The sequence below is a fragment of the Muntiacus reevesi genome, chromosome 10 (assembly GCF_963930625.1).
Source record: "Muntiacus reevesi chromosome 10, mMunRee1.1, whole genome shotgun sequence".
Taxonomy (NCBI): Eukaryota; Metazoa; Chordata; class Mammalia; order Artiodactyla; family Cervidae; genus Muntiacus; species Muntiacus reevesi.
Window position 1 is genome coordinate 72,951,091 of NC_089258.1, and position 15,483 is coordinate 72,966,573.

The following is a 15,483-nucleotide window of genomic DNA, read 5'->3' on the forward strand; positions in this document are numbered from 1 at the left end:
AAGGAAGGCTTGAAGGAAAAATGAAATAGAAGGAGGCAGAATTGGAGGACAGTGAATTGCAGCCTGACCAGGATCTGGGGAGGGAGGAGGGGACTTGGCTGGGATCTTTTCTTAGAGCCTGTAGTGACACTAGTAGCAAAGAACCCGCCTGCCAACGCAGGAGATGTAAGAGACACAGGTCCAATCCCTGGGTCGGGAAGATTCCCTGGAGGAGGGCATGGCAACCCACTCCAGTATTCTTGCCTGGAGAAGCCCATGGACAGAGGAACCTGGCTGGATACAGTCCTTAGGGTTGCAAAAAGTTGGACATGACTGAAGCAACTTAGCATGCATCTCATGACTGCAGACCGTGCTAGCAGCAAAAGGCTCCCCAAAGCTACACTCTTGGGTGAGATGGGAGGAGCAACAGATTACAGAGGTGCAGAATGGTTAAGAAAGTACGTATTGTGTGCTTATTTTAAGCAGATCATATGGTAGGAACACCTTCACAATCATTTTCGCCCACTCTCTAACTCTGCAGAAGAAAATGGAAGAGCTCTCTACAAACCATCCTCTTAGAACTAGACTATAGCTTGGAATTCTCAGCCTCTCCCTAGTCAAGGATGTAGAGCTGTCTCAGTCAATAGGAATAGTCCAGAATGAAGGGGTATTATGCCAACTCACCAAGATGACTCTGCCATTGCAGGGACAACGGTCATGGTGATGAGAGACAGCCAGGAGGAATACTGTGAACTCCGGGACTCCTACTCAGAAACACATATGAGCCTCTGTAGCGACTTGAGCGATACCACCAAGTAAGCGCCTCAGGGAACCCTGGTTCCCTATCAGTTTTTAAGAATCACTGGGCAACAAAAATTTGACTTGAATTATTAGCTTTACCTGCTCCTATCGTGACTAATGCAATTGTTCCTCACCAACATGAATTCATCCCAGCTTCTCCCAATCTCACTTAGCTAAATGAATATACCTGTCCCCGTCATTGTTCCAATCATTTTTACCAATGACAACCAAAGGTTATGCACCCAGTTTTCATTCAGATCACCCCTAAGTACTCTGGAAATGGGTGTCAGGGCAAGATTCCAGCTCTTTCCCAGTTTTTTTTTCTATTATCAATCCAACCCTTATTTTTAGCAAATTGATGATGAGATTGCCTTTGGTTTTAGGTCTGCAAAATAGGGCCAATAAATTTTCCCTCCCCTACTCAAATTTCTACATCTGTTTAGTCCATGAAAACCCTGATTAAACTGAATTTAGGTTTGTAGGTGAAGAGTGCATAATCTGTTTAGTTAATTTTTAAATAGAGGGTTGATGTAAAAGTTCTATCACCCCTGATTTTATTGTGAATAACTCTATAGTGTATTGGCAACGTTTCAACTTAGTCGCTGTAATATACCAGGAAAATCTTTCACGATTGAGAATTGTCATCGGCTGTGAGTAAATATTACGTTTTCTTCAGAGCAGAGAAATTGTGCTGTGGCATTACACAGTGTGAGGGGCAAACACTGGTCTTAAGCTGTGTGATCTTGAGCAAGTTTCTTTACTTCTTGGTGTCTCAGTTCTGATTTAAATGAGTGTAACAGTGATGAAGACCTTGAGCTTCTCTGTAATGACTGAATGAGATGAGGTATTTAAAACACTTTACTTGATTCCTGACTGAGAGTAAGCATTTGTTCCATGGTCCATATTATTGCAATGATCAGTTCTTATATCTGGGAAGGGGTATGAAATTGGGTTGCATAGGTGGTAGGTGCAGAGCTCTCCAAGGATGTGAATTTTGAAGTAAATCCTTGATCTTATTTTGCTACGATCCATGTATTTCTTTTAACGCATGAGGGGTCTGGCTTCTGTTTAATGGAGGGTTCTGGATAGATGGGTCTGGTTAACAGAGGTTTCGCTGTACCTATCCAGCAGGTGAGGCAGGTGAGTCAGACATCTGAGCCCCAAAGGGGCCGCCTCTCAGTGGTATGCTTTCTGAGAGGAATATAAAAGCCTAGAAATTATATTCTCTGTTCTGCTATTCTATTCTATTGCCTTTTATTCCAGGATTTTATGACACCTAAGTGATATAATCTGCATGAAAGGATTACAAACTTTTTGGAGGAAAGATTCTATGGAATTTCAGGAGTTTTGCCTCACTCATATTCACAAGCTAGCAGTGGCATTTGTAGATAGTTCTTGTCTTTTTTGGTCTCACCACGTGGCTTGCAGGATCTTAGTTCCCTGACCAGGGATGGAACTCAGGGCCATAGCAATGAGAGTGCAAAGTCCTAACCACTGGACTGCTGAGGAACTTCCCCTTTTTCCTTTAAAAATGGGTGGTAATGTACTCTGCATTGAGTAGCTCTGTGTGCTAAGTAGGCCCCCTGCTGGATGTGTTGTTAGACGCAGAAATCATGTTTCAACCCCTGGGCAACCTGGTTGGGTATACCAGATGAATTCAGATAAATTAATTTGAGGCCAAATAAGGCAGCATCCCTACACTGATGGTACTGGCACGAGGTCAAGGAGGAAGAGGTCAGTGGGGGCTGGGTGGATTGTTCCAGAGTGTTTCCTGTAGGAAGTGGGGTGGGATTGGGAGAAAGATGAGAGCATGCGATCTCGATTCCTGTGACAGACATGACATGGGCAAGTCGTGGGGAACACATGGAGCCCTCCGTGTCTGAGTAGCCTGACTAGCAGTGGGAATGTATGAAGGAGTGAGGAACAATGTCTCAGATTTCTCAAGAATACACTCTTGGTTGTTGGTATTGCCCACGTGTGAATATATGTGTGTATGTTACATTTGTGCTAATGCAAAGTTATTGCAAAAACACAATTCCAATCTGAAAAGTGTTTTGTGACTAAAGACAACATATGTGACAACACATAAAATGCTCCAGCTGTGTTTATGCTTTCATTTATTCTTTCCTGTGTCTTCTCTGTGATACGAGAGGATTGGCAAGTCATGGATAATGAGAACCCACAGAAAATCCAATTTCAGCCATTGAGTTTCACTGACTTTTCTCACTATTCTTTAACACAGCTGTAAGGACAGAATCACAGATGTTTTCCCCCATTGTCTTTAATTTCTTTATTATCTGTGATAAATAAGGAAAAGGTGTAAAGCAGGCATCTAAAAGGAAAATTTTAACTAATCATTAGAGAAATGCAAATCAGAACTACAATGAGATATCAGCTCATTGGTTGATTTGATGAATGGCCATCATCAAAAAATATACAAACAATTAATGCTAGAGAGTGTGTGGAGAAAATTGAACCCTCCTCCACTGTTGGTGGGAATTGGAAAACAGTATGGTGAGTCCTTTAAAAACTAAAAATGGGGCAACCATAAGGCCTAGCAATCCCACTCCTGGGCAACCAGGAGGAAACCATAATTCAAAAAGATATATGTACCCCAGTGTTCATCGCAGCACTATTTACAGTAATCAGGACATGGAAGCAACCTAAATGTGCATCGACAAAGGAATGGATAAAAAAGATGCAGTACATATATACAATGGAATATTACTCAGCCATAAAAAGAATAAAATAATGCCATTTGCAGCAAATGGATGGACCTAGAGATTCCCATACTGAGTGAAGTCAGTCAGGCACAGAAAGACAAGTATCATATGATGTCACTTATATGTGGACTCTATATGTGGACTCTAAAAAAAAGGTTGCAAATGAACTTATTTACAAAACAGAAGTAGAGTCATGAATATAGAAAATAAACTTATGGTGACCAGGGCATATGGAGGGGTATCAATTGGGACTGACATATACACACTATATGTAGAATATATGCAAAATAGGTGAACTGTAGGGAAAATGTTTTAATAAGGAGTGGATATATATATCCGCACACACACACACACACACACACACACACACACACACACACACACATATATAACTGCTTTGCTTTTCTGTATGCCTGAAACTAACACATTATAAATCAACTAAACTCCAATAATTTTTTTAAATTTTTAATTGGAGGATAACTTCTTTACCATGTAGTGTTGGTTTCTGCCACACATCAACATGAATCAGTCATAGAAAATTGGTCCACATGGCCTGTTCCATCTGCAGACTGTACCCATCAGCCCTCTATATGACTGGGGGTTCCTGATCACATCTAAAAAAGGTCAAGGATAGTGATAGTGTCCCGTCCAGATTATCTCTAAAGAGGATGCTTAATCATCTTCCACCTCTTAATTAAAAAACAGGACAAATTCTCATGAATTACAGAGCTTAAGAAACTGATCAAAGCCACACTGCTGAACAGACGGCTGTATGCACGTCGATAAATGACATTTGTGGGTGAATTTTCTGATATTTCATCAAGGGAGTGGTCAACTCAGTTGATTGAAATCCAGCGTTAATGGGATCCACGACACATCTTGCTCCCACTTAGGACTACAAAATAGAGTGGGTTTTGTTTTCTGGTTTTGGGGGTTTTGTTGTGGTTCTTCTTTTTGTAGGGCAAAGATAATTCCAACCAGCAAAGTAGCAAACCTATGTCCACGAGTGGTAAAATAGACTTGATGGCTTAATAGAGATGAGTAGGCATTATTGGGAAAATAATATAAAATGTGTGATAGGTGCAACTTGTGATCCAGTTTTGATGTGTTAGTAGCATTACATGCACATTTCCAAAACAGCATACAGTTATTTATAGGTTTGCTGACAGTAGGCTTGGTGTTTTTAAAGATGGAATCTTCAGACCACCAGTGGGTTTTCTGGTAAGTTCAGAAAATGCTATCTTCTATTCTTAGTCCTCGAGGCAGTTGAAACAGCCTTAACATACTCAAAAGTTATAGTTCAATATTTCATTGCATCCCTGGTGTCGTTCTTCCCCACAGAAAAAGCAACAGTAAGCAATGTCATAAATAGCGGTTCAGATCTCAGACTAGCACACAAAAGTCTGTTTAATAGATGGTAGTTAAATATGGTTTGTTGAGCAAATAGACAAATATTAGTTGTGTTCTTCTGCATCCTCGCAGGTGGATTCTTTATCAGCTAAGGTACCAGGGAAACTGGCCTTAAACCAAGGCGTCATGTGATTTGAGAAGGGGGAAGGTGAACATTTCTTCTTGTTTCTTTCAGGGTGAAAAGATAAGACCTCTGCACAATGTGGTGATAAATAGAAATGCATGCAAATCCTTCTTGGACCCCCTTTGCCTTCACCTCTGATTTCTTTCCCATGGCCACCCCACCTGGGTGAGCTTAGGAGAGTTCTGTCCATTCTACTGTTGAACCTGACAACTCTGATGTCTGTGCATGCTCAGTCATACCCTACTCTTCGTGACCCCATGGACTGTAGCCCGCCAGGCTCCTCTGTCCATGGGATTTCCCAGGCAAGAATACTGAAGTGGGTTGCCATTTCCTCCTCCAGGAGATCTTCCCAACCCAGGGATCAAATCCAATATTGACTATTCTCTGTCTCTATCAAAATCCACTTTTTCAGGAGAACTGGCTTTGACTGGATATTAGAAAGAAAACATTTGGATACAACTAATTCATATTGTTGGAGAAGGAAATGGCAATCCACTTATGTTGTGACTGACTAGTAGCAGAAAAACCACACTAAGTCAGTATTTTTAAAAGTTGGGTTTTGTAAACTCAAGTGGACACAGATAGATAGCTAATCATTGAAACAAGGAGAGGTAGAAATTTTCAAGCAGTTTGTGATGGATCTGGGTCGGGAGAGGAGGCCAATTCTAATGGAAAGATTTGTCTTCTTTGGGACTATCGGCCCTTCCTCAGAAACCCTCCTTCTGGGCCTGCCTCATTCAAATCTTACAGATGCTGTTGAAACCCAAATAAGTTTCCACACAACTCACCTTTCCATTTTGTCTCTGTGAAACCTGTGGCTAAGGTCCTGTTAATGGTGTCAGCTTTGTCTTCATGCTCCCCATGTCTTTTTAGAGATATCAGAGGCCATGCATATTATTTTTTGTCTCTTTATCCAAATGTCCAGCCCAGGCTTAGCTCTTTAAGGCAAGTGAGCGTTGCCCCAGGGCAGGCTTGAGCCCTACATCAGTTTCCTCATCTGCAAAGCAGAGATAACATTAGAACCGAATTGAAATGTTGTGAGGATTGTAGCAAGAATTGAGCAAGTGAAAAAGGGTTCCTTTGCTGTGATTCTGCCCCTTTCCCCTCCCACTTCCCTCTGCCTTCATTTCTCTGGCTGGTAGATTTCCATGCTTTTGCAACTAGTTTCTTTCTCCTTCAAGGGGAGAGGGCTTGAAGTTTAAGATCTTCCCAGATTTCATGCACTGTCTATGGCCCACCAGCCATAGACCATCAGCTCAGGGGAGCTTGTCTTCAGGGTTTCCAGTGAAGGTCTGTGATGTGGTACTTCCCATGGGCACACTCACTTTGCTTTGCCCAAGTCTGTTGGTTGCTCACCATGTCCCCTCCAGAACACACTTTCCATGGCGGTTCCAGCTCCTTCCTTGGCTTTTTCCCAGGGTCTTCCAGCTAATCCCATGGCGGCCTTCAGGTTCTGAGCAAATTAGAGGCCATCAGGATGGCCGGTGCATACTCTGCCCACCATGGATCCTGGGATGTCTGTCCCTACAACTTTTCATTTTCGGGTACCATGCCCCCTACACACACACACACACACACACACACACACACTGATATTAGGAAAGAAAGCTAGGCCCTTCCTCTCTTTCTAGTCTCAGCTCTTCACATTTATTGAATTCTGTGCTTCAGATGATCCAGACAGGAGAAACGCCATCTTTTAACCTCAGTGGTGTCTGAATTCCTACTGAGAACCAGCTTCCAGGGTCTTTCCAGGGGAAGGAGTTTGGATATGAATCACCATATGTGGTTCTTCTCTCTCCACACCTTGTCTGATCTTTCTGCAAAGCTAACCAAGTGAGATTATCTGAGTAGGTACTTTTTTCCCTTTTGTCCATATTAAGCTTTTAAAGTAGCTTTCCCTCTATAGACAGGCACAGACTTCTCTGTTTACATAAAATATGATCCATCACTGGTAAATCAGAATCATTCTTTGCTTCATTCCTTCATACATGCTTATTGGGTATTCCCTTACTGTAGGATTTCACATCACCTTCTAGAAATCCACACCTTCTTAGTACTGTGTAGCCAGCATTTTACCTCCCAGAATTACCTTTCTTCAGAGGCCAGGTAGCTCTTATGTTCCCAGTTCTCTGGTTTCCTGCCTTATGTTTTAGAACATCTAAATATGCCTTCCTCATTTCAACTGATTTTCAACTGATACACAGGAATCACTAGTAGGGGTGTATTTTGGCCATGAAGTTTAATGAGCAGCTTCATCAAGTCTCAATAAAAAGTTAAAAACAGTGGTACAAATATATCTGTGTTCAATTATAGGTATAGATATTGGGGTAGGGGTAAAGATAGACACAGACACATCTAGAAATTATATATTTAAGCAAATTAAAAGACACTTACTCCTTGGAAGAAAAGTTATGACCAACCTAGATAGCATATTAAAAAAACAGAGATGTTACTTTGCCAACAAAGGTCCATCTAGTCAAAGCTATGGTTTTTCCAGTAGTCATGTGGTGAGAGTTGGACTGTAAAGAAAAATGAGCATTGGAGAATTGATGCGAACTGTGGTGTTGGAGAAGTCCCTTGGACTGCAAGGAGATCCAACCAGTCCATCCTAAAGGAGATCAGTCCTGGGTGTTCATTGGAAGGACTGTGGCTGAAGCTGAAACTCCAATACTTTGGCCACCTGATGCGAAGAACCAACTCATTTGAAAAGACCCTGATGCTGGGAAAGATTGAGGGCAGGAGAAAGTGACGACAGAGGATGAGATGGCTAGATGGCATCACCGACTCAATGGACGTGAGTTTGAGTAAACTCCGGGGGTTGGTGATGGACAGGAAAGCCTGGCGTGCTGCAGTCCATGGGATCACAAAGAGTTGGACACGGCTGAGGGACTGAACTGAACTGAACTGAAGCATCATGAGCCTGAGTATCAAAGATAGATGAAAGAGCATTTCAGGGAATAAAAGAATAAGAATTTGAGAAGAATGAGTAGATTCGTTCTTTTGGAATTTCTAAACAGTGCCTTTCTAGTTCTTGTCTCAGATCTATTGGCGAAAATCTGACTTCTTGAGAAGCAGTGTGCCAGGACTCCAGCAAAGTACCATACAGACAAGCATACTTTAACTATGCTTGGTATATACTGCTTTTATTTCTCTCTTTATTTTTATTTATTTATTTTTTTTATAAATTGAAGGCCTATGGCCACCTCGCACCAAAGTGGATTGGTGCTATTCTTCCAATAGCGTTTGCTTACTTTGTATCTCATTTTGATAATTTTTGTAATCTTTCTAAGTTTTCTATTATTATTTTGTTGTGGTGATCTGTGACCAGTGGTTTTTGATTCTGCTATTGTAGTTGGGGCACCATGAACCTCACCCATATAAGACTGTGAACTTAATTGATAAACGTGTGTGTTCTGACTGCCCCACTGACCAGCTGGCCCCCCATCTCTCACCCTCTCCTCGGGCCTCCCTTTCCCTGAGACACAGCAATATTGAAATTTGGCCCATTAATAACCCTACAATGGCCTCTAAGTGTTCAAGTGAAAGGAAGAACCATGCATCTCTCACCTGAAATCAAAACCCAGAAATTATTAAACTTAGTGAGGAAGACAGAGACAGGGCAAAAGCCAAGCCTCTTGTGCCAAACGCCAAGCTGTGAATGCAAAGGGAAAGTTCTTGAAAAAAATTAAAAAGTGCTACCCCTGTGAACACACAGTTGATAAAAAAGTGAAACAGCCTTATTGCTGATATGGAGAAAGTTTTAGCGGTCTGGATAGAAAATCAAACCGGTTGCAGTATTCCTTTAAGCTAAAGCCGAATCCAGAATTCTCCACCATTCTCTGAAAGCTGAGAGAGGTGAGGAACCTGCAGAAGAAGTTTGACACCAGCAGAGGTTAATTCATGAGGCTTAAGGAAAGACACCGTCTCCATCACATAAAGTGCAAGGTGAAGCAGCAAGTGATGATGTAGAAGTTGCAGGAAGAGATCCAGAAAATCTAGCCAAGATGATTCATGAAGGTGAATACACTAAATGACAGGTTTTCAGTGTGGATGAAATAGTTATATATATATAGATAGATAGATGGATAGATAGATAGATAGATAGTTATATAGTGTGTATATATATATAGATATAGATATTGAAAGAAGATACCGCAGTACTTTGATAGCTAGAGGGGAGAAGTCAAACTGGTTTCAAAGCTTCAAAGGACAGGCTGACACTTGTAAGGGGCTAAGGCAGCTGGTGACTCTAAGTTGAAGCCAGATCTCACTGACTGTTCTGAAAATCCTAGGATCTTTTAGATGAAAATGATGCTACATCTACCCTACCAGTGCTTTTTAAATGGAACAACAAAACCTGGATGACAGCACATCTCTTTGCACATGGTTTACTGAGTATTTCCTCCATTGTGGAGACCTACTTCTTAGTAAAATATTTATTTCAAATACTTCTGCTCATTGACAATGCACCTGGGTCACCCAAGAGCTCTGATGGGGATGTACAATAAGATTCATGTTGTCTTCATGCCTGCTCACACAACATCCACTCTGCAGCCCATGGATCAAGCAGTCGTTCTGACTTTGAAGTCTTGTTATTTAGGAAATACATTTTGTATGGCTGTCACTGCCATACACAGTGATTCCTTTGATGGATCTGGGGAAAGTGAACTGAAAGTCTTCTGGAAAGAATTCACCATTCTTAAAGCCATTCACAGTTCTTGGGAAGAGGTCAAAATATCAACATGAACTCAAGTTTGGAAGAAGTTGATCCAGCCCTCATGAATGACTTTGAGGGGTTCAAGACTCTAGCAGAGGAACTAACTGCAGATGTGGTAGAAGGAGCAAGAGAAGTAGAATTAGAAGGGATCCTGAAGATGTAACTGAATTGCTGCAGTCCCATGATAGCCTACTATGAATGAGGAGTTGCTTCTTGTGGATGAGCTGAGAAAGTGGTTTCTTGAGATGGAATCTATGCCTGGTGAAGATGGCCGAAAGGACCACAAAGGATTTAGAATAGTAAGTAAACTTAGTTGATGAAGTAGCAGCAGGGTCTGGGGGAACTGACTCCAGTTTTGAAAGAAGTTCTACCCGGAGTTAAATGTCGTCAAATAGCATTGCCTTCTCCAGAGAAATGCTTCACTGTCGCTTCATTTTAAGAAATTGCCGTCATCCTGATCAATCTGCTGCCTTCAGCATCAAGGCAGGACCCTCTAGCAGCAAAAGATTACAGCTCATTGAAGTTTCAGATGATGGTTAGAATTTTTTATCAATAAAATATTTTTTAATTAAGGGATGCACACCTTTTAGACATGATGCTATTGCACTCTTAATAGATGACAGTAACATGACTTTTGTATCCCTGGGAAACCAAAAAATTAGTGTGACTTGCCTTCTTGTGATACTTGCTTTATTGTGGTAGTCTGAAACTGAACTGGAAAATATCCCTGAGGTCTGCCTGTATAGGAGCAATTCATCAGATATGTATTGAATAAATGAGTTCTTTACGTTAACAAACAATATTTTATTCTTATTACTTAAAACTAGAAGACAAAATAGCTTTAGGCTTCATAAAAGTGTCAGAGTAATGCCATGGACAATTCAACATATTCCTTTCATTATTCTTGTCTTTCTCTCCCTGTCTGTTTGACTAGCTTAGAAGGCTGTAATCAAAGAGGGATAAAGGCCTTTTTTAAAACCTCTTTGTGAATATGTGGACAGGTTTTAAGAAAAATGAAGTCAAATTCTCCTAGGACTTACGGGTATGGAAATTTGCATTGATTTAGCTAGATGATAAGATGAGGAAGCAGTCCAGGACCCAGTAATAAAAATACTAGGACAACTGATTAATTACTTAATGTATTTATTTATTTGAACTAAGTAATTGGTTTTTGCATGTTTTCATTCTTCTTATTTATAATCTCCTAAAAGGTGGGGATGAGACCTCAGCGTGTAGGGTCATATATAAAAGACCAGCTGACTCAACCAGACAGGGTGAAGATTGTGAGAGTCTTAGTCAGTGTTTAGGACAGCAAACTAACACACCATTGTAAAGCAATTATACTCCAATTTAAAAAGAAAATATTTGAGACTAAAAAAACTATGCAGGGTCTAAGGAGATGGCATCATTTCTAAGGAAAAAGAAATGCAACTTAGGCAGTTGCCACAGACTTTTCATTCTGTGTCTCGGGCTCTCTGTTTGATGTCCATCATCACCTCTGCTCAGGGACTCAAAATCTCCAGCTACTCCCTGTTTTCATCAGTATCTACTATTTGAACCATCCTTCAGAGGCTCTACTGTAACCTTGGCTCTAGGCAGCCTCCTTCTTTGTCATTCTTGCCTCAACCTGAAAACCAAGATGCCATCATACACAACATGCTTCAAGGTGTGGTTTTTGCATCCTTCATGAAAATGGAAGTGTATGATTATTACTCCTCCAAGGCGTAACTCTTCTTTCATCAAAGATCGTGGATTTCAACTAAAGGGCAGAGACCTAGCTGGGGGATTTCAGATGGGGAGGTGTTATTCGAGGTCATGTTGGGTAAGGACCTCCTGGGTGCATCTAAAACCACACCTTGAAGTCTGTTGTATGTGATGGCATCTTAGTTTGCAGGTTGAGGCAAGAGTGATAAGGAGGCTCGCCACTACCAAGGCTGTGATGGGGACTCCAAAAGTGAATGGGTCAGGATCAGATCTCAGTGACTCTGTGACTTCCATGTGATGGTGACCCAGACTCTTCATCTGTAAAACAAGTGGTACCAATGTCCTGGGGCTTCCCTGGTGGCTCAGAAATAAAGAATCCACCTGCAATGCAAGAGATGCAGGTTCGGTCCCTGGGTCGAGAAGATCCCCTGGAGAAGGAAGCGACAACCCACTCCAGTATTCTTTAACTTTGAACTTTTTAGTTTGTATTGGGGTAGAGTCAGTTAGTAACGTTGTGGTAGTTTCAGGTGGACAGGGAAGGAACTTAGCCACATGTATACGTGCATCCATTCTCCCCCAAACACCCCTCCCATCTAGGCTAGCATATAATGTTGAGCAGAGTTCCATGTGCTATACAATAGGTCTTTGTTGGTTATCCATTTTAGATATAGCAGCCCACTCCAGGAAACTTTCCTGGGAAATCCCATGGACAGGGGAGCCTGGCAGGCTACAGTCCCTGGGGTCACAAAAGAGTCGACATAACTGAGCAACTAAACAACAACAACTAGTGTCCTAGGACTGATGAGAAGACTGGGTGTTAGACTCTTGGCGACGTTCCTAGCAGAGAGTAAGCACTCAGTAAGTGTTAGCCAGTATCACAATGCAGAAAACAGAGCTTGCCCACAAAATAACTGAACCCATGGGGTGGAGACTTGCCTGGAAGCAGCGCTCTGCTGACCTGGTACTGGCATTGTACATCTGCTCACATCAATGGCATTAAAAGGAAAGATAGAGCACGTAAAGATAAATGAGATTTTCATTTAAATCTGAGGGGTGACAAAGCTGTAGCAGAACTCACCTCAGGTATTGTGAGAGGTAGACCCTGTTTCTGTCTCCCCATGAAGCAGTATGGTCTTTGCCTGGTAGGAGCGATTTCTTTCTTTCCTTTTTTTTCAGCCTGTTCTCTATTGACATAAGAATATAAGAATTTCCAACCTATGTTAGACCCATGCCCGGGTCCTAAAGACCAGTGGTCCCCAACCTTTTTGGCAGCAGGGGTCAGTTTCATGGAAGACAATTTTTCCACAAATGGGGGTAGAGATGGTTTCAGGGTGATTCAAGTGCACTGCTTTTAGAGTGCTCATGATAATCTGTATTTGCAGCCACTCCCCAGGGTTAGCATCACCACCTCAGCTGCCCCTCAGATCATCAGGCGTTGGATTCTCATAAGGAGCACACGACCTAGATCCCTTCCTTCCCCAGTTCACAGTAGGGTTCCTGCTCGTATGGGAATCGAATGCTGCCGCTGAACTGACAGGAGGCGCTCCGGCGGTAGCGCGAGTGATGGGGAGCCACTGTAAATGCAGATGAAACTTTGCTTGCTCAACATGCTCACGTCCTGCTGTGTGACCTGGTTTCCAACAGGCCATGGTACGGAACCAGTCCATGGCCCGGAGGTTGGGGACCCCTGCTAAAGACCACACAAGCTTTGGCTGTGAAATTCAAGAGCAGGGCCAAGATTGGCCTCAACTTAGCTTCAAGATATTGTTGACTTTCATGTATTTATACCTTTTCAAAATGCAAACTTGCCAATAGCAAGTTAACTTTAGAGTCTGTAGCAGCCCCAAGTAACTGGAAAAATGCTTTCTTGCCAAAAAAGGATTCAGAGAAGACATCTTTAATAAGCTCCTCTTCTCCCCTCCCCAGAACCCCTTTCTCTTTCCCTCCCACTTTCTTTCCTGTTCTGTAACTGGCTGATGAAGGCAGACTCAAGGCAGGCAAAACTTCAGAGTTGCAAGGTAGCTTTATACCTTAGCAGCTGTCTTCGGCACATGCGCAGCTACTGGGACGATAAAACATTTTACACTGCTTCTACCCCACAACCAATTAGGTCAGCTGTAAATATTGGAATTGCTTGGTAAATGTGCTAGAAGATTGTGCTGACTTGTTAATATAAGTGAAAATGTAATTAGATTTATAACACTTTTTTTCCCCCCAAAACCATAATTTACAACAACAACAACAGAAGAAGGGGAAAAAAAACTCGCTTGCAACCTGCTGAAATATCATTATTAAAATGCACATGAAAAGTCAATTACGCCAGAGGGAGGTATTTAAGAGAAGTAAGTTTCCATACCCTAGGATTACACCATGGGGATTACATATTTCTTATTTATTTATTTATTTTTCCCTGAGATCTTTGCTGCTGCCAGATGAAAAGGAACAGATATTTTACTTATTTTGCTCTGAAATATTGCTGCAGATAGTGCTAAAAAGTGAACTAAATAACCTGGCTCCCTGGAAACCTACTCTATTCGCCTCAGAGCCCCAGGAAAAACTGAGCAGTCACGATTCTTTTTTATTTACAAGCCCGTCTCTCTTTAAGCAATAGTCATGTTCCTTAAAGCATGCAGACATCACATATTTTTTTCTAACTATTATTCTGTTTATTGCTCTAAATGAGTAGATTATTTTATATCATTTGATGGAAAATCCTTATGTCAAGATAAGAAATACCCCCTCCCTTTTATTCACTTTAAAACCTGGAGCTTCCTCTACTCCTAGGGTTGTATTGAGAATGCAGTTCTTTCTTCAGATAACATGTCACGGGGTTCACCACTGGCATTGGCTGGGTCAGAGGACTCTGGCATCTGCGACTTGAGCTGGACTTTCTCTGCCGGAGGAGCCTCCGTGGGTCAGGGAGGCTCTGCCCCTCTTCCCAAGACTCTGACTCTAGCACCATCACCATAGGCGGGTTGCTCCCTCTCTGCTTTCTAGTTTTCTCATCATGAAACAGAGGTATTATTACAGCTCATGCATGGTTAAGGTGCCAGTGGGGAAAAGCTAGTTTAAAAAAAATCATAAAGTAATTTGTAAGTGTGAGAGGAGGTGCCATTTCTAGACTCAAGCTTCTCCTGAAATGTTCAGTTTAGATAATGGAAGAAATTTTTAATGCATATCTTTTAAAATCGCTAACGCATATATTGCAGATAAATTAATCTTTGGGGGAAGATTCTGGTGTTACTGCACAAGAATCAGTGGGTGAAGTAAATCCCATATATCTATACATATATATGTATATGGTTCACTTTACACACTCATACTATCAGTGGGTGAAGTAAATCCCATATATCTATACGTATATATGTGTATGGTTCACTTTACACACTCATACTTTATGCTCACCTGTACACACATATGTTGCAGATATCCACGTTTACAGGAAATCTAGGAAAGATTGAAGTTAAAACAGACAAACCACAGACTTTCATTCAAGGTTATCCATTGGTGAGGCTCCATCATTGAAAGCAGTGCAAACAGTCTTCCAACATTAAAATGCTCTCAGTTCCTATTTATGTTTTAACGTGATCATCATGATTAATACCTTTATGCTTGCATTTTTTATATGTCAAGAGCATATTAATATTTCCAGTCCTTAAAATATTTCATAAAAAAGCTTCTCCAAAATGATTAGCTAGATTTGCTTCTGAACCGAAATATTCTGTTAGATATTGCAATTAGCCAAGCCTGGTACCTGCCTTTTACACTGGGGGTAAATCTGAATATTATCAGACCTTTCTAAATATCTCTGGTTTAAGCTTTATCCCACAGCATAGGTATTCAACTTTCAGGACCATGGCTGGCATTTCCTTTTCTCTCACTTCTGTTTTACTCCTTTGAGAAATCCTCCTTGTGGATCAGAGTTAGTAACCAGTTTTAGGAGACTTAGAGACGGCTCAGAGGTAAAGATAGCTGGAAAGTATTTGTGTGTGTGTGTGTGTGCGCGCACACACTAGTTGCTTCGT

The 15,483-nt window shown here is 41.5% G+C and overlaps 1 protein-coding gene across 1 annotated transcript in view; it reads left to right on the top strand.

Moving 5' to 3' along the window:
• Positions 1–15,483, top strand: part of KCNU1 (potassium calcium-activated channel subfamily U member 1) — a 135,485-nt gene that overhangs the window by 65,796 nt on the left and 54,206 nt on the right. The window contains exon 19 of the mRNA XM_065947462.1: positions 686–794. Within this exon, the coding sequence (XP_065803534.1) occupies positions 686–794 (109 nt within the window). The remainder of the gene's footprint in view (positions 1–685; positions 795–15,483) is intronic.